The sequence below is a fragment of the Miniopterus natalensis genome, chromosome 1 (genome assembly GCF_054644295.1).
Source record: "Miniopterus natalensis isolate mMinNat1 chromosome 1, mMinNat1.hap1, whole genome shotgun sequence".
NCBI lineage: Eukaryota > Metazoa > Chordata > Mammalia > Chiroptera > Miniopteridae > Miniopterus > Miniopterus natalensis.
The window spans coordinates 75,732,892-75,756,730 of record NC_142081.1 but is presented as its reverse complement, the minus strand read 5'-3'; the positions used below and the strand labels follow the sequence as shown (position 1 = coordinate 75,756,730).

Here is a 23,839-nt window from a genome sequence, read left to right as displayed (position 1 = left end):
TATTAAAATGCAGATTCCGGGGCTCCTCTCAAAACCTACTGAATCACAAAATCCCAACCCCAGGAATCTGGGTTAAATGAGTGTGGAAGAGGTAAGTAGTGAGCACACTGGAATGAGTCCTCCACTGAACCAGAGATAAGATATTTGATAAGGTATACTGCAAATGAAATATTTATCAATCAGATCTTCCTCTCAGATTTATTTGTGAAGGGGGGGAACATCTCTGTGGACCAAACCCCAAGTGGCTGAGCTTACCCAAAATTACTGAAGAGAAAAGCAGGATCTAAGCACTAAGGCTTGCTGGAGCGGGGGGGGGGGGGGGGGGGGGGGGGGGGGGGGGGGGCCTGGTTCAACAGTTACGAGTCATAGACAAAGAGGAGCCAATGTAGGATACAGAAAAAAAGTAAGTTTGTAAACTTAGCATGAACCACAATTATACATTATCACAAGGATGAGGGCGTTTCTGATGAAAACACTACTAGGTGCTTGGATGTTTCTATTTTTCCCCCCTCTGAAGTTCTGAATAATTACATTGGGACTCTTGGGGCTGCTAATTGCATCCTAGACAAAACCAGTAGGCCAACAGTAGGTACAAAGTAGATACAAGTAGTATGACTTGTGTTAACTTCCCCAAAGTGACAACAGATCTTAGCTCTCTCTTGTTTTCATCATGCATTTAATAAGGATGGCCCAAATGTACATAGCATTGGGGTTTCGGGAAAAAAATGATTAGGAAATGTTTAAACAGGTAGGTACTGAATATTTTAGGAGTTTGGGGCGGGGGAGGTGATTGGCCCTAAGTGTGCTTTTCCTCCCAGTTACATCGTTTCCTTTCTAGTGTTTTTAAATGCTCTTAGTTTCCAAGGTAACAGTCAATGGACACTGGGTTGTATTCTTCCCAGTTTAAGAATTGTAGGCAAATGCTTTCAGGATGTAGCGAAGGCCTCTGATGCAAAAACCCAAATGCTTTTCTTGAATTAATGAGTAAAAATATTCAATCACTACAAAACTTAAAGCTAAAAAAGTGTCTCATGGAAACAACAGCTATTTACATACCTGCAGAGTTCTGCAGTGCACAAGGTACTTTCCCAAGTAGTTCTCATAGATCCATCTGTGAACCCTCAAAAGCAAGCAGGGCAGACATTATTATTATTATCCCTATTTCACAAGAGGGTGTGGGTTGTCCAAGAGGTGGAGCTGGGATTTGAATTCTGACCATAAGACCTAGGGATCTACCCAAGATACCGAAAACACATAATTAAATAAAAAGATGTTTCTGCCCTTCACAAATAAATCTGAGAGGCAGATTTGACTGATAAATATTTTATTTGCAGTATGCATTATCAAATATTTCAATGGGGTAGCCTCAGTTTTTCTGGTGATTTGAAGCTTAAATTTCCTGGGAAAACAAAAACCTTCAGCTGTGTGAATGAACAGAGTTGGTGGAGGAAGTGAAACCACGGTGTGGATAACGGGATGTGAAATGTAAATGCTTTATGCAGCTGAGGTCTTGGTATAAGAACCAAACTCCTACTTACCTTACAATCCAGAAAGGCTGGCCCAAAGAGTCAGTCTTATTTGAGGGCCTGAAAGGTCTCCTGAAGGAGTGGATTACAAATATTAGGGGTCATGGGTGAGGGGCCAGGGTGTTGGCGTCTGTCGCTGAAACTCACCATTCTGGAATGATTCAGGACTAAATCCTAGCTAGAATAGAGGTGGCTAACATACAAAGAGCAAATTAAAACAAAGAATTCTCTCTCTCTCCCTTCCTCTCTCTTTAAAATCAATCAATAAATATTTTTTTAAAAAAGAATTATCTCACTAACATCTTCCTGAGACCCTGAGAACGCGAGAACCAATTGCAACACTGTTTTGTGGCACTGACTGTGCTGAAGGGCAACATGAGAGCACGCTGAGGAGTAGAAGCTATTTCTAGAATAGAGCCAGTGTGAGCAGAGCCCATCTTAACTATGGTTTAAATGGGGTAACGCCATGGAAATATTACATCCTTACAGCTCTTGCAGCTTTTTTATGCATAGTTCATTCAGAAAGTATTTACTGAGGTCAGACTTTGTGACAGGTAGTTGGGATATGGCAGTGAATAAAACTGATGAAGTCTTATTCTTTGGAAGTTTTATTCTAGTGGGGGAAGGTAGAAAACAAATTATGTGGTGGAGATAGTTGCCATAGGGATAAAAAACCTGAAGCAGGGTAAAAGGATGTGGCTTTGGCAAAACACAAGATATGTTTCTATTTTAAATGTTTTTATAAATCATCAAAAATCCATTTGATTAACTTAGTAGTTGTGATAACTGAAAAACATTTCATAATAATAATGGAATCAATTCCTCAAGAAGACATAACAGTGCTAAATGTATATATATCTAACAACAGAGCATCAAATACATGAAACATAGACTTGGAACTGAAAGGCCAAATTGAACCCCCTAATTATAGGTACAGATTTCAACAATCCTCTCTCAATAATGGATTAAGGAAGTACAAAAAAATCAGTAAGAATATACATGATTTGAACAACATTATCAACTAACTTGACCAATTAACATTTATAGAACATTCCAGCCAGCAACTGCACATTCTTTCTCTGGACACGTGGAACATTCACTAGCCACACCACATCTGGGCTATAAAACAAGTCTCAATAAATTTAAAATAATTGAAATCATACCACAAGGGAATTAAATTAGAAAAAGAATACAAGGATACCTAGAAAATCCCCCAAATATTTGGAGACTGAATCTAAGCATCTAAATAATCTATGTGGCAAAGAAAAAAGAAGAGTGAAAGGGAAATAAAAATATAAACACAGCACATTAAAATTGGTGGGGTATAGCTAAAGGAGCTAAAATTGCCTAGAGGCAAATTTATGGCTTTAAATGCTCCTATTAGGAAAAAAAGAAAGGTCTAAAATTAATCATCTAAATTTCAGCTATAAGATAATAGATAAAGAAAAGCAAATTAAACTAAATAAAAGGAAGGAATTAATAAAGAGGAACAATCAATGGCAAAGGAATAAACAATAGAAAAAAATGAAACCAGAATTGTTTTGCTTTTTGTTTTTTGGTGGGTTTTTCTTGCAAAATACAATAAAATTGATAAAATTCTAGCCAGATAAAGAAAATAAGAGAAGAAACACAAATTACCAACATCAGGCATGAAAGCGGAGACCTAATTACAGATACTAGAGTGATTAAAAGAAAAATAAGGTATTATTATGAAAAACAATGCTGCTGCTTTAGGACAAAACTAGTCTTTTCCTTGAAAAAAATAGAAGTGCATACAGTTTTATTGCTCTGAAACTAATACTTCTCAATGTAGTCTCAATCATTTATAATGATTATAACTTTTAACGAAAGTAACTCCTATTTTTCAGAGAAAACTGGGGAGTAGATAAGCTAAGAGTTCATGAATTCATATAACACAACTTTCTACAGTTGCTAATATCCCATATACAACTTCTCAAAGTGGTGAAAATGAACATGTTCATTAACAAGGCCTAAAGACACAATCTTTCTACAGTATATAAAAATAAGAATCAAAGGTATACAAAGTTAAAATTGTACTTAATAATTAATACTTTAGTATTAGATCTTACTTAGAAATGATCTAAGTATCCCATGATTTTCCATTAATTAACCCAATTTAATACCAATCCAAGATTTTAAGTAAGCTGACATACTATAAAACACAATTACTAACAAAATAAAGTTCATGAGAAGAATACGGATGCAATTTGGTTAAACACAAACTTACATTTTTCATAAGCAAGCGTTAAGTAGCTGTGATACTAGCCCATTTGATCAGTAAACCTGTATAAGTTTAGGAAAACATACACAAATATAATAAAAATGTACCGTTGTATTATATACAACACTGATAGCAAACCAGAGAAGACAGAGCTGTTTTCATTAAACAAAATAATGAATCTAGTCTAGTTTGCCAAAGACTAACCTAAATGATGTGAACTTAAATTCTTAAAATGTTTCTCAACTGGTTTCTTTCAAAATACTTTTAAAATCTAGCACATTTTATATCTTAGAAGTTCCAATTCCTCATTTTCTGAGAATTATAGAAATATTATTCTCTTATATATCTCATAAGCCAAACAGAACAGGGCTCTTTTAATTTAGTAGATTTTATCATCTAATTTCTTAATACCATCTGGATTTAGGGAAACATTACACATTCATACAATGAGAGGTAAAGGCCTTTCTGAATTACAGACATACAGACGTACAGACATGGAATTTATAGCTTCAATTCTAAAATTTCAGTCATGAGTCAAGAGTAAACAGAGAAGCACAAAAAATTTATTGGTTCAGGTACCAAAGAGCTGTTCTCCTTCTTGGTGGCACACAACATTCTTAACTGATTTGAACCCACATAGATCAGTGGGCAGACAAGGAAGGCTAACTAAGCCAGTTTCTCTGTTGTCTCTCTGCTAAGAGAGACTAGATCTCTACAGATCATTAACCCATTCACCAAGCTCATCAAATGGCCAGACCATAACACCAAACACCCAATTGTTGCTACCGAGAGTGGGCAATGACTTACTGCTGTAAACAAAACAAAGACAAACCACAAAATTAATAGAGAACAATATTAAAATTAGCAAAGCAGACAGCAAAGTTCTACTGTCATTCTGAGACCGCAAACCAGATGTGTCTGGGCTTTAAGCAGCCAATGAGCTGTACTTCTCTGGTGATAAGTATACCTGCTTTTGTTAGGTGAACCCCCAAACTATTAAAAGACAAATGACAAAATAAAAATCATGCCTCTCACACAGATATAAAACAAGCATGTGTTAAAGATTTTATGAAATGTATTAATCAATGAAGGAGCAATGAAGTAGATGTTGTAATAAGCTCCAAGGAGAAATAAAAAATCACAGATTTATATGGAGTAAAGGAATGTTGAAATGAATCTGCAAATGGAAGCAAAACTAGCTTCTTCCACTATGGTAGAGGGAAACCAACCAGGCAAGTTTAGAAAACAGTGCTCTAGCATATTTTGGTTTATAAGGTTACCTAGCAGAGTCTTGAAGAAATAAAACCCAGCACTGGTGAGTTTTGAAAGATCCCTGGAGTTCTTTCTAGGTGGGACATTTAGGAGAAGTCTTGGGGAGTCAATGGGTACAACATGAGGGAAGGGGTTAAGGCTATAAAAGGAAAGGAACAGCAAAGAAAGGGGCCCTGTGGGAAATTCAGATAAGCTTCATCTAACGGACCACACGGTCCCATGGAAGAAACAGGAGCCAAGAGGGAAGGAAGAAGGGAACTCACAAGCCTGAAGCAGATCTGTGAAGACTGAGAGCTCACAGTACAGAGGGAAAGAGAAACAGAGAACAATTATGTCATAACTTTCAAGGTGGGCTTGGACATTGGTATTTTGAAAAGCTTTCCTGGTGATTATAACTTATAGCCCAGTTTGTAACCTCTGTTCCTGAGCTGGAGTTCACCAGTGTCACCCCAGGTAAAGCTGGTCATTGATGCTGTGCTTCTATTCTAAGTGATTCATCTGTTCCCTGTCCAAGAGGGTGTCAGGATTTTGGTTGAGTTTCTTCTTCTTTTTAATTAAGTTAAATTCCTGAAGAGGAAATGACTTGTGGTTTATGCCTGTTTCGACTGAGTCATATCACTGAATGTCCCCTTTATGTGAATTTAAAAAAAAGAATATGGTAGACTTTCCACTTATCAGTGTGTGCTATTTTGTTGCTGCAGTAAAATGAGCAGAACTCAGAAATGTGGTTGTAAAATGGCAGGCTTGAAGTCTTCATTCTTTTCTTTGTAACATACTGCAAATAGTATGACCAAGGAATACTACAAGGTGCAATAAAATGAGCAATGGATTTGGTCCCCAAAGATGGTAGGACCAGTGCTGGTACTGCCCTGGAAAATTACTACACACTTAGCCTTGGTTTCCTTCTCTGAAAAATAAGATACATCTCTTTGGACCTAAAATGTCATCGACTGTAAGATGCACCAGTTTTACATACTACTAAGAAAAGACATAATTGTATTATTCCACTGCTAATGTAAATATTTGGAATTATTATGACAACATTTATTGTTAATAGAGTCCACATGTTCTAGAATATTAAAAAAACACTTTTTTTGTTGTTAAAAAAATCAGATAAGCTAAGAAAAATCCTTTAAATCAATCTCTCCTAAAGTCAATTTGTTAACAATGCCTGAGACTCTTCTCATTTGAGTCAAACTTTAACTCAGAATACAAAAGATTAACTGAAAAGCCAACTAACTTGTAACTTTCCTATAGGACTTCCAAAAGATTTGATACACTATCTCCCTCTAAAAAGTGATTGGAGATTTGCCTATACTTAAGCCGTGATAAGAGCACGGATTGCTTTGGTCAAAATGCAAATATGGAATCCTAAATATTGTTTAGTTCAGCAGAAGCCAATAGTGTTTTAATGTTGCAAATGTGTAGTGGGAAGACATGAGCATAATTACAAAGGCATGAAGTGAACTTGGGTAAATGTGTTCAGTTAGTGAAGCACGCAGTGTACACGGGGCGATGTGCAGGTTGGGGGAAGAAAACACAGGAGAAAAAGACTGCAGGGGAACACAATAGTTTAGGGGGTGGGGAGACCACTGTGTAGCACTGAGGAGAGAACAGGGTAAGGAAATACAAGGCGTTACATTTGAACCCCTCCAGCACATTGTCCTACTGGGGGAGGCTTTCAGGAAATGTATAGCCTGATAGAAAACAACCTTCAGAAAATACCCAGTGAAGAACATCAGTCTTTATACAAACAGAGATGAATAAAGGCAGGTGGAGCTATTTTCTTAAGCAATTGATTCTACACAAATAAGTGCTTCTAAAGGACAGCCCACCGTGAGAGGTGGAGGCCCAGTCCCGGGGCCACATTAAGCGGCTCCAGAAGAACCTCTTAGCAGTAAGGAGACAGATGTCAGCTCATGTAACCAAACCACGGAATGGAGCGAACGGCCCAGAGGCTCAAACCACATCAGCACCCTTCCTTCATTTCTTGTCCTGGTCTTATTTTCTCAGTTTCCTTCCTTGGAGCACAGACCTTGGGCACCCGTGAGGTGCCTTCGGTCTGCAGCGTTATCGCTCACGAGCCAAGCAGGGGTTAAAAAACAACCAGCAAAACACCAGCTCTACCTGCGGCGTTCTTCAGTGTCTTCTAAAATATTCTAAAATCCTTACGCGCAAGACTGACGAGAAACTTCACAAGGGAGGGTCACGCTGATGACCCCGGCTGAACCCCCGGGCCCCGCCGGACGTGGCCGGCGTCACGCGGGGGCGCGAAACGCAGGGCGCGCCCCCCCGCCCCCGCCCCCGCCCGCGGGCGCACCGCGCGCCTCGGGCATTCCAGCAGCTCCCACTGGGCGTTCGGGGCGATGGGCTTCACGGAACGCGGCAGGCAGAGGAGTCCAACGACTTCCTCAGCCAGAAATGGGCCAGATGCAAGAATTGAGGCGTTCCACAGGGCAAATACCCAGTTTCCCCACTAAGTAAAGAGAAGGGAGGGGGTGACGCTGGAGAAGAAGAGAGACCTCAAAGACAAAGTAACCACGCACGGTGGGAAAGGGGCTGTGCTTGGATCCTTGACCAACCAAAAAGAAAAGGCATCTTTGAGACAATCAAGGAAATTTGAACGTACAGTGAATATTAGGTGATATTAAGGAATTACCTTAACTTTTCGAGGTGCGTTATTTAATGGCTGAGTAATTACTTTTTTTTTTTAAAGATACTCATCAGAGGAAATTTAACTGGGAAACGACTTGCTTTAAAAGTATGGCGCTGTTCTGGCCCAGCCCTCGCCGCACCACGGACGCCTCAAGGACCGAGTCGCTCCCGCTCCCCAGGCCCCCGTAAAGCTCGGCGCGGGGAGGCTCCCGCGGTGCGGCCGCTCCAGGCGGGCTCAGCGACCGGAGATTGAAGGCCGGACGACTCCCAGCCCGGCCTCCAGTCCCGCCAAGGGTCCTTACCCAAGGTGCCCCGGGCTCTCATTTGCATGTCGCACGCGACAGGTAAGCCCGGCGGCTCAGTCGCAGCCTAACAATCAAAGCAGCCAGCGTGCGGGCCTCGTGAGGTGTCGGTTTGCAGCAAACTCACCTCACCCTTCCGAGATCGCCACGAAGGCGTGCAATTTGGTCACCGTAACTAAGACAGGAGGCAGCTTCCCGAGGCTTAAATACGCTGTGGGGCCAGGTCGTAGCGTGCTCGCTTCGGCAGCACATATACTAAAATTGGAACGATACAGAGAAGATTAGCATGGCCCCTGCGCAAGGATGACACGCAAATTCGTGAAGCGTTCCATATTTTGCGACGGCTCGGGTGGGCCGTGGGCGTTGGACTTTGGAGGCGTCCTTCGCCCAGACTTTCCAGGACTCCCACCTAATTCTTTCCTGTTTGAGGGGCTAGTGCATTTCAACCGCCTTCTGCAATCTCCGTGGCCGCCCAGTGACATCTCTTTTGCCAGATGATCCTGGTATCTGCATCCGAGTGCTTGTGTTTGATTAAGTTGGTTTGGGCAGTGAACTTTTTGATCAAATCTCCCGTAACAGAATCCGTCCGTTTTAGGCAAACCAGCATTTCTGAGTGCTCCTTAAAGGCCAGGTAAGAACAGGCATACAAAACCGGCCTCAGAAATACTCTGTGAAAGCAGATCCAAGTGGGCTTGCTGCTTCCAGCCAGTTTTCAATGGGTCTTGGAACTCTAGGGTGCACAGGCACCCACCGAGATCAGTCTCATCCGGTGTAACCACCGGGGCCCTCGATGAGCCTCTGCCGTTGTACAGCTCGAAGTCTGAGACAGAGCGTACGATTTCAGGCCTAAAGCGCTGCATAATGCCACAAAGTAGACAAAATAAGTGAGCATTAATGTTGCTTGCTTCTTTTAGTAAGGATTCATAATTTTAGCAATAATTTAGTAACTCAACAGTTCAGAAATGATTTGTAAGGATTCACCGAGCAACTTATGTGCCAGGCAGTCGTCTAGGGAATAATAACCAACCTACCTGGGTCTGTGGAGTTTATGTTGTTGAGGGAGACAAAACCAGAGATAAGTCGATTTTAAAAAGTTTAATGTTTGTGGAGCAAACGCCAGTTAAAAACCTAGCACAAATACCACAGGTATCACTCAGCTCCGTTTTCCTTTCCTCAAGTGCCCGACACGAATGTTTTTATAGTGGAGAGGCACACTTTTAGTCGCATACTGTGCTTTGGCTCATTTCTCCCGAGGCACCGCGCAAAATATGGAACGCTTCACGAATTTGCGTGTCATCCTTGCGCAGGGGCCATGCTAATCTTCTCTGTATCGTTCCAATTTTAGTATATGTGCTGCCGAAGCGAGCACGCTACGGCCTGGCCCCACAGCGTATTTAAGCCTCGGGAAGCTGCCTCCTGTCTTAGTTACGGTGACCAAATTGCACGCCTTCGTGGCGATCTCGGAAGGGTGAGGGGAGTTTGCTGCAAACCGACACCTCACGAAGCCCGCACGCTGGCTGCTTTGATTGTTAGGCTGCGACTGAGCCGCCGGGCTTACCTGTCGCGTGCGACATGCAAATGAGAGCCCGGGGCACCTTGGGTAAGGACCCTTGGCGGGACTGGAGGCCGGGCAGGGAAGTTCTCAGGCCTTGGTGCTGGGTCCGCGAGCCGTCCGGGAGCTGCAAGCAGGGCCGGAGCCTCCCCGCGCGCCGTGCTCCAGAGGACCCGGGCAGGGGGCGACTCGCTGCCCGGCGGCCCCAGCTTCCTGCCTGGAGCCGGCGGCCTCTCCCCGGCGTCCCGCGCTCGGTGGAATTCCTGCCGACACGCCGCCCGCTCGGGTCTGGACCGCGGGCACCGCTCTCTCGGTTCCCCGGGCTCAGCGAACTTTCGCACCGTGTCGGGCCCGAGTCCGCGATGCCCGGGCGCCGGTGTGGTGGGGGAAGGGGCTGATGGGCCCGGAAGGGGGGCCGCCGTTCTCGCCGGTGTTCCCCAGGCTGCCTTGACGCCCCGTTTCCCGCCGGCTGGAAGAGGAGCTCGCTGAAGCCCACATTTTTGGCCTGAGAGGTGGCTTCGAGGAATTCCACTATTAGGGTTGAACTGGGCAGGCATTCTTGTTCCTTGTATTTCCCCGCACCCTGCCCCTCGCCCTGTTACCATACGCACATGCACAACAGACCAACTTGAAGGAGATACCGGATGGCTGGTGGTCAAGACTCTGATTTTTACTGTTGCAAAAACCACACTGCTCCAGGACAGCCTTGCGCGTTGTGAAATGAGGACCAAAGGCGAAAGCAAGCCTCTGGTATAGACTAGGTGGTTGCCCAGCTGCATATACTGGAAGGGAAGGGAAGAGCATAGGTTTGCCCGAGTTGCAAAGGCACCCTTAATAAGAAGACAGTGTATTTATAGAGTAAGTGGAGTTTTGCTTTTTTCTCCATTTGGTGGTCCCACCTCTCTCCAAAACTATGACATAATATTTCGAAGTAAAAACCTACGAAAGACAAGTAATTTTGAGTTTTCTTAATTAGTACACAATTTTATGATGTATAGATAGAAAATAGTGTGAAACCATAGAATTTCTGGTATTGCTGAGACAAAAATAGAAGAAAAAAAAAAAAGACAGCCTACAGGGATTATTGCCAAACCTGTGTTCATGGTTATAATTCAAAGCTTTGAAAGGTGATAGAAACTGTGTTCGCCCCTACCCCAGATAAAAAATTAGGCAAAAGTGACACACCTATTAAGTAAATTGTCGAATTACAATTAGTCTGCTTTGATATATTTCTAACGGCCTGCCTTTCCAATAAGCCATTGCTGACTTCAAAACCATTACGAAATAGTAAAATTGATGTTTAATTTTATGAATTGAAAAAATATTGAACTTGATTTCTCTACTCCTTAAGTCAGGCTACACTCCTGGATGACCACCTATGAACCCTTTATATTCTGAAAAGAGGAAAATGTTTGCCACATACAGAAAAAAGAAATGATGAGATCAAATCCTTGGTGGTGGTGGGATCTTTACAATGGCTCTAAATTATCAGATGTGTACAGCAGAAACAGCAGAAAAGCATAATTTTAGACTCATGGCACTGCTGAACAATGTGCTATTAAAGAGCTACAGCAGAATTTCTCACAGGTAATTTATTTGTGACTCCTTTTAAAGGAATAAATTCTCTCAACCTCCAGTATTCCTAAAATTACTTCTATTATATTGTTATTTAAACATGTATAAACATAAAACTGTGTATAAACTTATTCTTATAGCTGTTATAAACTAAAAACAAAAACAAGTTAACTACTTTAGTTTTGTATCATATTGATTTGTGTTAAAACAGACTACATATCAGTGCAATTCAAATTAACATTACAGTGGAACCTCCGTTCTCGAACTTAATTCTTTTGGGAAGGCTGTTTGGTAAGTGATTTGTTCGAAAACCAAAACATTTTTCCCATGAGAAATCATGTAAATTGAATTAATCTCCGTTCCAGACCCCCAATGATTGTTTTAACCTTTCTTATATACATTTCAAGTCTAATGTAGTTTAATCTATGAAGTTCTTAAATTTATCTAACCACCCCCTTCTAGCCTCAAAGGAATCACTTTCAGCACTCGTTCCAGAGATGTCTTGCAGGTCAGCATGCAGCATCTTTCCTTGTTCATGTATCATTGCCTCTGAAATGCTGTCATTGGCTAACTGCTTTTCGTTTATCCAAATCAACAATAGCTTTTCTACCTCTTCAATTGCCTGTGACCGTTATTTCTTCCATACCCTTAGCAACGTTAGCACTCTTGATGGCCTCTTTATGTTTTAAAATTGTGCTAATCACGATTTCACCAGCAACAAAAGCATTCTCTCCTGTGGTGCCTGAGAGACGCTTTTCGTCAGGCTGAGGTATCAGCTTGAAAGGGTTGTCAAGTCAAAAACCGAAGTTTAGTTCCACAACAGAGACTTTTTTTTTTCTATGAACAACCTGGTCAAGAACTGAATTGTTCAAGATGGGAGACGTTCAAAAAAGAAGGTTAGACTGCAATAGATGGTGTGTCTGGCAAAAACAAAATCACTTTTGTTGGGTTTGATAGTTGAAAGATGTAGCCCCAAGTTCAGTTCTATACTTACGCTGCTTCTGTGTTCTGATTAATACAGAGAATATCAATTCACATAAGTATGTTCTGAAAAAACTGTACCTTTGTTTGCAACCAAATTATGTAACATCTTTGAAATCAGGACACAGCACACAACAAACGGGAGCCAAGAGTATGAAATAGGTAGTTTAGTAAAATCAGTCCTCATACTTAACACTCTGCCAGTGAGCAATCCTTAAATGCCAATATATTATCTGATGACTCTGTAAAGCTGTATTATTTATTTCAACATGGAGTTAGAGTAACAGTATAACTGAAATCAGCACTAAATATATATCTAATCAAATACTGCTGAAATTTGGAAAAGATTATCTGAAATAGTTTTAAATTCTTAGAAACATTTTTTAAACTTTTTGTTTCAGCCCTGAGCTCATCGACTATTGAAGGTAAAGAAGGAATGAGGGTTCTGGTAGTGTTTATATATATATATATATATATTTTTTTTTTTTCAATATATTCATGAATATTCATATATTTTGGGGGCTATATAAAGACTGTAATGTGCAATTTCATCTGATTCTGTGAGCAACTTTCTCACTCTGAAGAAACAGATTTTCTTTATGAATTCTCTGATACATACTAGAAGCTGATTCAAAGGCCTTCCCATAGTCAGTGCATTAATGGTGACTCAAGATGACTACTCTAGTCATATTCCAAGGGCTTTCTTTCCTACACACACATACACAGAACTTTTCTCCTTTTTGAATCTGCTGATGCTGCTGTGGTATTTCCTAGAATTACCAGTCAGCACATTTGTAAGGTCTCTAATATACATTCTCTGATATATATTTAAGACAGATTTATCCATGAAGACACTCTCATTTAGTAGAAATAGTTTTCACTTCAGTGAGTTTTCTAATATATATGATTTAATCTAGCACTTGTTTTCTCACTCAAAGCATACGTATCGTTTTAGTTTCACTGTGAATTTTCTGATACACTTGGGAGTTGTGGCTTCAAAGTGAAGGGAACGTACAATCATCACATTCACAAAGAACCTACCTCCCCAATATGACCTTTAATGTACAATTGTACTAATTATCTATTGCTGCATAAATTACCCCCCAACTCAGCAGTTCGAAAGACTCATCACATTTCTGAGGGAAAGGAATCTGGGAATGGCTTAGCTGGGTAGGTAGGTCTGGTGAGATTCTCTGGTGATATTTCATTCAAACTGTCAGTTGGGGAAGGAGAATCATTTTTCATGCTCATAATTATTGGTACGCCTTATAGTTTCTCTAGTTGCTAACCAGACTTTAGTTCCTCACCATGCAAGACCTTCCATAGGGCCACTAACAATATGATTTGCTTCCCTCAGAGTGAGAGATCATCATAGATATAGTGGAGGCCCAAGAGGGAAAACCAGTTTTTTATAATCTAATCTTGGACCTAACATACCATCACTTATACATGCATTAAGTATGGGAAGGCATTCACCAAAGTATCACTTACCTTTGTACACTGTAATGCTCACACTGGAAAGAGACCTATAGGTGTATTGAATTTGAGGCGGCCTTCACCTGTCAATTTTGAGTGAAGTTCAGAAGATTCACACTGGCAAGAAGCCATCTGAATGCAGTGCCCATGGAAAAGCCTTCACCCACAAGTCACAGCTCAGTGTACACCGGAATTTCATACCGGAAACAGACTTGTGGTTGATGGCCTTTCCAGTCTCTCTTGAATGTTTGGAGATCTTCACTGAGGTGTTTACTTGAATTTTTCCAGTTACTATATTGTTTCTCCCCAGTATGAGCTCTCTGATACTAAATGTCCCCTTCTGAATGAAGGGTCTGGTCACAATTACCACACATACTGTTTGTCTTGTATATGAATTCTTCAAAGAAACCTGACTACTGACTGGTAAGTGAAGTCTTTCCTACTTTATCCACCTTAGCCTTTATGTTTTCAACTCTTTCCATAGCCGCCTGTAGGTGGTTGGGGCTGTCATTAAATGTCTATCAGAGCTGCTGGAAGAGGTAGGCTAGTCTCAAGGATCTCACAGCCTATACTTGGTGTTTTTACCTGATACTAAGAACTCCAAACCTTATAGGTTTTAGAGGGAATATAAAAGACTTAATGCTGAGTCCCTCAGGAATGAAACTGTTGGAAATCTCAGTAATAGAAAATTGCTTGAGGACCTCTTCTGCTTTCCTGCTTTTGGTTACTGAAGGCCTACTGGTGACAAAGTACCTTAGCTTTTGTCTGGAACAATCTTTATTCCCCCAGAACCTTTTCATTGTCATTTCTCCCCACTCTCAGCACTTTAAAGATGTCATTCCATCATTGTATTCTGCTCTTAATTATTTCTACTGAGGTATCAATTCAGTCTTATTGGTGCTCAATTGAAGGCAATGTGCCTTTTCTTTTTCACCATTTTTGCCATGGATACCTAGGTGTAGTTTCTTACATTTCAGTCTGTCTGACTGGAATTGGCTGAACTTTAATCTGTGGGTTTTCATCAACTTTGGAAAATTGCTGGCCGTAATTCTTCATTGTTCCTGCTCCATTCTCTCTCCCCTCTCCAAGACTCCAAATACACATTAAGACATTTTGAACATATCTTTTTTTTTTCAATCCTCACAGGAAGATATTTTTTTTCCATTGCCTTTCAGAAGGAGTGGAAGGAAAAGAGAAACACGAGTTAGACAGATGGATTGGTTGCCTCCCGCACTCCAGCACAAATCAAGAGACCAGGGCCAGGTATTGTATCAAGCCCGCAACCAAGGTAGGTGCCCTTGGCCAGAACTGAATCCTGAACCCTTCAGTCTGCGGGCGGGCACTCTAACCACTGAGCCAAGCCAGCTAGGGCGAACATATCCTCTTTCATTATTACCTATTGATAACCTCGTCTTCCAGTTCATTCATCTTGTTTTCTGGTGCAATCTGTTACCTCATCTAGGGAGTTTTTAATGTGTCCTCCCCTTCCCCCCACCCCCCAGTTCTAGAATGTCCTTCTAAAACAAACTAAAAAATTTTTAAAATGTTGTATTTTTAGAGAGAGGAAGATAGAAACATTGATGAGCGAGAAACATCAATATTGGCTGCCTCCTGCACACCCCCTTCTGAGGACTGAGCCCACAACCTCCGCATGTGCCCTGCCCAGGAATTGAACTGGTGACCCTTGGTGCCATTGAGCCACGCTTGCCAGGCTAAAAAACTTGAACATCTTCACTCATCTGTTAACCTTTTCATTTTTTTCCACATTAAATCATTATTCAAGTCATTCTTTAACTCCACAATCTATATATACATCACTGAATCAACTATTCTTACCTCTTCCTCTTTAAGTCATTCATGATTGTTGCTTCACAGATCTAGTGATTTTAAAATTTTCTGCTGGTTATTGTGTATAAAAGAACTGCAGAGGTTCTGAGACAATTCCTTCCCCGTTAGGCAAAGTTAAGAATTTTGGTAAGATTTAGCCCAACTCATCCCTGTTCCTAGGGTATGGACCTAGAAAATTCTGTTAAGAACCTGGGCTTTTGTTTCCTCAAGTATGAAAGACTACAAGGGATTTAGCTCTGCCTTTCAGAAATGTTCAGCTTAGCTTTTTTAGCTTCACTAAACTTCAACACTTAACAAATATCTTGAGACTGGTTATTCTTTCAAAACTCCAAACTTGTCACTCTGACCCTAATCAATCATTAAGAGCATAGCTCTTTCCCTTAACATGGCTCTCTGCCTGGATCAAATCCAGATCCCCAGACTGAGCCCAATTCTGCAAAGGAAATTGGGGAAAAAGGTTTCTGATCTTCCACTAACCTCTGAATAGTTCTACCCTCTGTGAGACTGTCTATTTTAGACCTTATTTCCACATCACATCGATGCCTTTAAAAACATGGCTTTTGAAAGTTATACTGCTTTTCTATGTTGTTATATGGTGTGACCTACATCTCATGAACTCTATGTTTGTAAGGCAAATATTAAAGTGGGGGGAAAATGGAAAACTCAGGATGTACAGTTATATTAGAATACTAAAAACATTTTGCAATGCAAACTACTCTCCTCCAGTTCCTTGCCCTATTCATTTATCACCATTTTCCCTCTTTCTATTTTTTTGGCAGAACCCTTTTAATCAGGGGGAGGAGGGAATTGTAAACAGTTAAATTTTCTAGAAAATAACATTAAAAGTGTTCTTACGACTATGCCCTAGATCTCTGCCATGAAAAAACGTTTGATAAGATTATTACAATTTATTACTATAAAATTGCTTAGTAACTATCACAGTTTAAATTTGAATGCCAAGGTTCTATGTAATTAACCCTAACCATACACTTTCTTTCAGAAACTTTTGTTCTCCCAAGATGCAATGTGTACGCATGTAATTGGGCAAATATTGCTTATTCTTGCACCTCGACTCACATACTGTAGTTAGGTGGCTTCTGGATAGCTTTTCTTAAAAAGTTCCCACAAGTGATTTTGATGTTTGGAAAACCACTGCTATAAACAGAAACACACTCAGCTGGTACATTAAAACTTCTAAGGCCATTTTTAGCTGAACGAACTTGTTTAAACTTGTCTGAATCTGTTAAGATTTGCCTCATATAGCACTTAAATAGTCTAAAAACAGCCACAAAGATTTCAAAAGCAGAGACCCACACTTTGAAGAGACCATCCATTAAATAATGGTCACATTCTTCTAGATCACTATAGAGATGATTTTGGTATTTTCAGACTAGCGTAAAAACATTAATCACTTCATTAATCTATGCCACAATTTGATAAATTTACTATATTAATCACAACCTGTAGTGTGTGGAGATGCAATTATGGTCCTCAAAAATATTACTTTAAATGATCCTTAAGAATACATATAGCCCAGTTGGGTGTGGCTCAGTGGTTGAGCAGCAACCTATGATCCAAATCGCAGTTCGATTCCCGGTCAGGGCACATGCCCAGGTTGCGGGCCTGATCCCCAGTAGGGGTCATTTCTCTGCTTGTTTCTCTCTCCCTCTTCCCCTACACTTCTTTCTGAAATCGATAAAGACATATTTTAAAAAATACAAATAAGACTGTGAAAGCAATCCCATTCTGATATATACAATTACGTCACCAGGCCCATCTTCCAAATGCAATGTTTTAATAACTTATTACCATCTTTTAAAACTATTAACTATTCCACATAGCTCTGCACATTTACTCATTACCACCAACTAAAAGATGATTTCCTTTGGAAAAAAAGGTGGTAAAAATAGAAGGCAACTATCATCATCCTTTGTAAAACTTTATTTTTACCTATCTTATTTTGAGTTAACCTATTATAAATTATTCCAAATGGATAAAACTTGGAAGATTTAATTTTACTAACAGTCTAAGCCAGGAATCAGCCAACTATTTTGTAATTAAAGAACTGGATTTAGTTTTTATTTTAAAAGTATATTGCTGGTAATCGTTTCTCTCTACATACCAAGTGCCAACAAAGATGAAAAATCTGGAAATTTCAAAGAAGTAAATCTGAGGGGGTATCTAAAGACGACATTCTCTTGGATAGCTAGATTGTTGTTTTTTTTAAATCTTTTCAGTGACACATTTAAAATAACCCAACTCCCACAAAAATAGTAACAGTAAGAATAATGTGCATGGCTCTAATTTTCCTTATCATTTTAGGGTACTAAATATACGTTGGCTTCACTAAACACCTACAAAGACACTTATTTGAATAAAATGAAATACAAAGAATTTAGAGGAAAGGAAACTAAGAGCTCCAAATCTAAAACTGGTTAAAATATTTTAAAAACTGGCAAGTACCTAAAAATATTAATTAGGACAAAATATTCATTTCAAGGTCACAAGAACATGATCTGGTGAGTACAAATACATAATTAAAACTAATTTAAATGAATTAGTAAAGTGGTGATTAAATAGGTTAATTGCTAAACCTACATCACTTATATTGGATTAAGATTTAACATAAAATAGAAATAAATTTGAAAAAATAGGTTATAACACTACAATTATTTTTTTTAAATGCTTTTATTTTTAATCCTCACTCGAGGGTATTTTGTCCATTGCTTTTGGAGCGTGGCAGCCACAGACATAGATGTGGATCAACTGGTTGCCTCCCACACGAGCCCCGGCCGGGGCCAGGGATGGAGCCTACAACCGAGCTAAGTGCCCTTGTCTGGACTCGAACCCGGGACCTTTCAGTCCACAGGCCGACACAACTAACCACTCAGCCAAACCAGCCAGGGCAACACTAAGAAATTCTTAACTAAAAATTAGACAATATTAAGAGAGCCATTCTTAATTTGTTCATAATAATTTTTACCACTTCAAGCAAATAAAACAGAGAAAATCTTCACTGTAGGAATAAACAAATTAAGTTGTTTCTAAACTACAAACTCCTTGACAACTACTGAAAGTTAAAGTTCATATATTGCAAGACTTAGTATTCCTTACTATGGTAACGATGACAAAAACCAGAACGGCCAGCACGGCAGTAATTCCAAGGCTTATAATTTTATATATTAAACTTGGTAATAACTGAATCATGGTACTTGGATAACAATTAATAACCCATTATCACATTATGAGATCACATTAATATCTCATACCCAATATCGTTATCCAGTAATTGGGTATTGGATATGAGCTAATAATGCTTACACGAGTCTTCACAACCACTCACAGATGTTACTTACAGTAAGGAATTAATTTTGAAGAGTAGTTCCTTCCCTTATTAAATCTTAGAAAATTTTATTTTCAGACACTTGATAAATTGAAAAAGCTACTAAGAACTTCAAGAGTTCAAATACAATAAAAAAATTAAATATGTCCCATAAGTATTGAAACAGATCAGAAATTGTTCAGTCTAAGAATTAAGGTACTTAGTCAAAATGATTAAATTCAAGATAAGCACACACAAAGATCCAAGTCAAACAGACCTCACTAGATCCATAGAATCTGATGCCATACACCCATGAAGCTTAGCTTAATATTCATAAATCATAAAGAGAATACAAAAATATTCTTCAATGTAAGCAGCTCTGCTATAAACTAGAATAGGTTTCAAAATATTTCTAGTGGCTCATAAGAATGCCCAGCCACAGCTTAAAATTCAGATCCAGGTAACATTTGAGTCTTACAAATCTGTACAATTTTGTTTTCCTGAACATTTTAAAAATGAATTTTCATCTGTATGTATACATCCAGAATGAACTTTCAATCTCTTCTCATAGTACAGTAAAAACTCAGTAATTTACTTCCCTAATACTTTCATCATATTGACATCAATTTATTTTTATTTTCCTATTTTATGCACAAAAAATTAGTTGATTTTTACCAATGAACTGGTAAAATCAGAAGCAACTTAAAGTCACACAGCTTCTTAATGTTTTATTCAGGGAACTCTTTATACAGAAGCTTCACTGATATTTAATTTACTAAAGCATCCTGTGGGTAAAGCACAAAATGATATTAATTATAAACAAAAAACAAAGCACTTTTGACTTTTAAAAATTATATATATATATATTTATATTTATATCCAGTTGACAAATAGCATCACAATTATTACTGTATAAAAAACTAAAAATCACCATGTAAAGCTAAGGCCTAAGTTCTTATTCCAATTTTTCCCTTTCGTTTATATCTAAGAGATATTAGAAATTAAATTCCAGTACTTCAAAAAAAATGTCTACATTATTTACAAACAGTATGGAAAAATAAAAGCTGCTATTCAGCTAAGTTAGATTGCTATTACCTACAGTATTTGCAAATATTAGGGGGAAAATAGCACTACTAACAAATACCATTTCAAATAGAAATATATTGTGCCTGAAATTATGTTCTACAATTAATTATATATCCTAATTGTCTGTTGAACAGCATTTGACTTCCAATAAATCTACTGAAAATTTGAAAAAGTACCACTATATTTCTTCATATTACTAATCTAAATACTGTTATGTACAATACTATAACTACAAGCTTAAATGAAACAATGGCAACATGTGTGTAGATGGAATTTTATTTAAAATTGTAAAATATAATGCCTTAATGCTTACCCACAATTATGAGACTAATATTCTTTTCATCCTTTAAGAAGTCTCATATATATGTCCCTAAATGATGAAACCTTCCAGTAACTTACCAGAAAAAAAGTTTAATTATATTATTCTGTTCTTAGAATTATTTTTCTAATATTTAAAAACATTTTCTAAACCCTTGGCAAAACAAACACAATCAATTCAGTGTAACAGACTGAGCTTTAAACCGCACTTTAATTTTCAATTAACTGTAACCTACTAGTTAGTTGAACCAAATGTAGACCTTTGAATGATTCACTATGAAGATTTTCAAATCAATTAGAGAATGCATAGAAAAGTGGAGATAAGTTTTAGGGAAGGTGTAAGTAAGGTAGTTAATGTAGAAAATGATAAATGCTAGTTTTAATAACAAAGATGATACTAAATGCACATGTAAGTTAAATTAACACAGTATAAAAGAGAATAGCTTAAATAAACTGGGATTCACATATTACAATAACCAAGTTATGAGAGTGAACTGAAGACACAAACAGTTCTGAAAATTCTCTTTTCAGCCTACTTCCAAAGAAACAGTCAGGCTTTTTTCCTGTACATAGTTTTGAGCTTTGTCTATACCATATATAGTAGAAAAATAAATTCTTTAGCAACCTAGAAACAGTTTATAAAACTCTTAAAGTTTAATTTTCTTTGCCAAACATGCCAATGTTAAACTGACAGCTATAAATTAAAGCTATATAGACAACAGGTATAAGTAATATAGAACAAGTTAAGAATACTACATTTACCGGATTTTTCTTTTTAAAAATTACTGTACTTTCTTAATTCCTGTGTGCTTTGCAATAGGAATAATAGGGACTTTGTTTTCTTAGAAAAGATAATAACATGTAAGAGTGTAACACAAATAAGATAATTTATAATATACATGTACTTCAACAGCAGCCTGGTTCATGTCGACATCTTGATTCTGAAGTTAAAATTAGAAGTACAATACCTAGGACATAACAGTTGGGAAAGACGACATTTATTTTAGGAAAAAATGGAGCAAATCAAACTCTTAAGAACCTGGAATCTCAAAATTGTCTATTTACTATAATACACATAAGACAACCTTAAAATTGTAGTATGAATAAAGATTACAACACTGACCAAAGAATTTTCTCTTTACTACACAAAATATAACCTAGCAATGAAAAACAAACTTTTTTTTTCCTATTCAGAAAAAAATGGCAATGGTATGATAATGAACAAATTTTCAATAAAGCCTAATAAAATTTACCTATGCCACCTATTCTGAAAATTTTATCCATAATTTAGTGTTCTGATGTATCTTCACTAACAAAATGTTTAACCCCAGAAGCAGCAGTCACTTATGGCAAATCTGGTACCAACATCAAAGGAAAAAACTGGTTTTAAAATGGTGCAAAAGACACTTTAGATTTTAGTACAACATATCACAGAAAAGAATATGAATACAAGTTTGCAATTATACATATACACACTCCAAAGAGGCTGTCAGTACCCAAAGTATTTTTATTGCTATATTAGCAATGGATTTTTGGATATGTTTTTAAGGGCCACATAAAAATAGATTCAAGAAACAGATTAAATTGAAGTCCTAGATTAAAATGTTTGGTTTAAAGAATTTTCTACAACAAATTTCATGTTTATGTATGAAAAGTTATATAACCTTATATGAAAATGTCATGAAGTATTTTCTACACTATACTAAATGTATTTCCCAAGAGGGAAAAAATTAAAATATCTAAAATATATTAGATTAAGATTACAAGACCATCATAGATCTTTTAAACATGCATCTGTTTATAGAATTAACAGTATACAAGATGTTTATTTTATTATGGACCATAAAGAAATGAGTTGGTGACAACTATCCTTTGCACAACATTATCAATTCACTTTAGCCACAAGCGTGTCCTTGGTATGTGTATACAAGAAATATGGTCATTTACCCCTCATCATATCATCCACAGGTTTACTTAGCAGTGAAGATGAAGGTGCAGAAATATGTTAAGTGTATTCTTCTTTCTTTCAAACATCCCAAGCATGGCATAAGTAGCCTGAAATTATAAAACACTTAACTGGGCTTTTAATTATCTACACAGACTGCTAAAATGTAAATTAGGTTGCCCAAATTAGCACATCAAATAACAAAACCAGCCATAAAGCAGGCTGAAAAGCATTAAATGTTTCAAATATGTGAGCTTTTAAATCATTTAATTTCTATAGAAAAATTTTATTCACAATATAATGTGACAGAAAATGCCACAGGAATGATATACTGATTGCAATAAGGTTGCATGCAACAGCAGTTTTGTATTTTATAGCTATTTTTGTTTATAAAAATTAAACCTCTTCAGTCATGCTTATCACATGGTCTTAGATTTGTAATGTAAATGAATAAGGAATACCATATATTTCAAAGCGAAAATGTCTCATTATTTTGAATCTGTAAGAAACATGAAGTATACTACTGAACCCTGAAACATGCATGTCTAGATTTGCTTTTTGTCCATTTTCAGGCTGTCTGCAATCACTTCCTACTCATATAATACCAAGAGGATCCGTCTGTAACTGTGGTTGTATTAACTGAGGTTGCAGTGGTGGTGGTAACTGAAGCGGTACCATTGGTTCCACCAACTGTCCTGGGTTTGAAGGTGGTGGAGGAGCCACAGTATTTACAATTTCTACAATTTCTCCATTGTAAAAGAAAAACTGACACTGTTGAATGAACGTTTCCACAACAGATTGATGGATCTTAGTGGTAGACAGAAATTCTCGTTTTTCAAAATCAGGTCTCATCAAGGTTGGCCAAAAACAGATGGATAAGTTGTCTGCTGTCATTAGGTTGATTTTATTTTGCTGACTAACCCTGAAATTATAATAGGAAAAAACAATTAGAAAACCAATTAAAACTCATTACAATTAAAATATCCTAGAGCTGGAATTGATCTCAGATGATTTAGTTTTACCTTTTAACTTTAAATTTAAAACATTCTTCTTGTGCATTCTATCTTCAACTACATTCCAATAACAGGAGACAGAAGTAAAATCCATTCCTTATAAGAATCAAAGGTAGCCTTTTAAAAATGTCGTAGCTTGGGGTTTTATAATTTATTCATAAAAGCCACCTTATGTGAAAAAACCTTTTCCTTAAGGTAAGGACGCATGACAAATTTTGATGAATTTCTGACAACAGTAACAGAAAATTCTAATTGCACATCTAAATTCCTTGACTACTATGAGATGAAAGGACAAATCATAGTATGCCATCTCTCTGAACCTTGGAAAAATAAAACTTTGAACTTTGGAAAAATTACTTTATCATATCCTCCAACCTAGACTTTCAACTTTCAAAAAAATTAAGTTTCTAGTGTTCAAAAACCCACCTTTTCAATCATTAAATATCTCGTACATTGTTACAAATTTAATTTGAAAGCTAATCCTCAGTTCACAGAAACACATTCCACTTTAAAATTCATTAATTTAACAATATTAACATAAATAAATATAAAAGTATAAATGAACATTATTAACGCGTTTGCATTCAGTCCTTTAAGTATGTAAGCAAGCACTTCTACCATCATCTATAACAAGAAACATAAGAGGTAAATCCAGAATTGTAACTCAAAATTATTAAATTGAGAAGGAATCTTAGGTATTTATCCAACCCTCTCATTTTACACATA

General features: G+C 37.9%; 2 protein-coding genes and 2 non-coding genes across 6 annotated transcripts in view; 1 reads left to right on the top strand and 3 right to left on the bottom strand.

Annotated features, from left to right (window-relative positions):
- AKAP6 (A-kinase anchoring protein 6) overlaps positions 1-7,236 on the bottom strand; it is a 518,419-nt gene extending 511,183 nt beyond the window's left edge. Inside the window, exon 1 of the mRNA XM_016209490.2 lies at positions 7,168-7,236. The gene's annotated coding sequence lies outside the window, so the exon portion shown is untranslated. The remainder of the gene's footprint in view (positions 1-7,167) is intronic.
- A 992-nt stretch (positions 7,237-8,228) lies between these two features.
- On the top strand, positions 8,229-8,335 carry LOC148094220 (U6 spliceosomal RNA). Its single transcript, XR_015713682.1, has one exon. It is a non-coding gene; the product is annotated as a U6 spliceosomal RNA (small nuclear RNA).
- Positions 8,336-9,259: 924 nt separating this feature from the next.
- On the bottom strand, positions 9,260-9,366 carry LOC148094219 (U6 spliceosomal RNA). The gene has a single exon (XR_015713679.1). It is a non-coding gene; the product is annotated as a U6 spliceosomal RNA (small nuclear RNA).
- A 9,449-nt stretch (positions 9,367-18,815) lies between these two features.
- Positions 18,816-23,839, bottom strand: part of ARHGAP5 (Rho GTPase activating protein 5) — an 82,164-nt gene continuing 77,140 nt past the window's right edge. For all 3 annotated transcript variants that reach the window (XM_087823365.1, XM_087823379.1, XM_087823374.1), the window contains one exon: positions 18,816-23,022. In XM_087823365.1, coding sequence (XP_087679491.1) covers positions 22,695-23,022 — 328 coding nt within the window. In that variant the 3' untranslated portion in view covers positions 18,816-22,694. The remainder of the gene's footprint in view (positions 23,023-23,839) is intronic.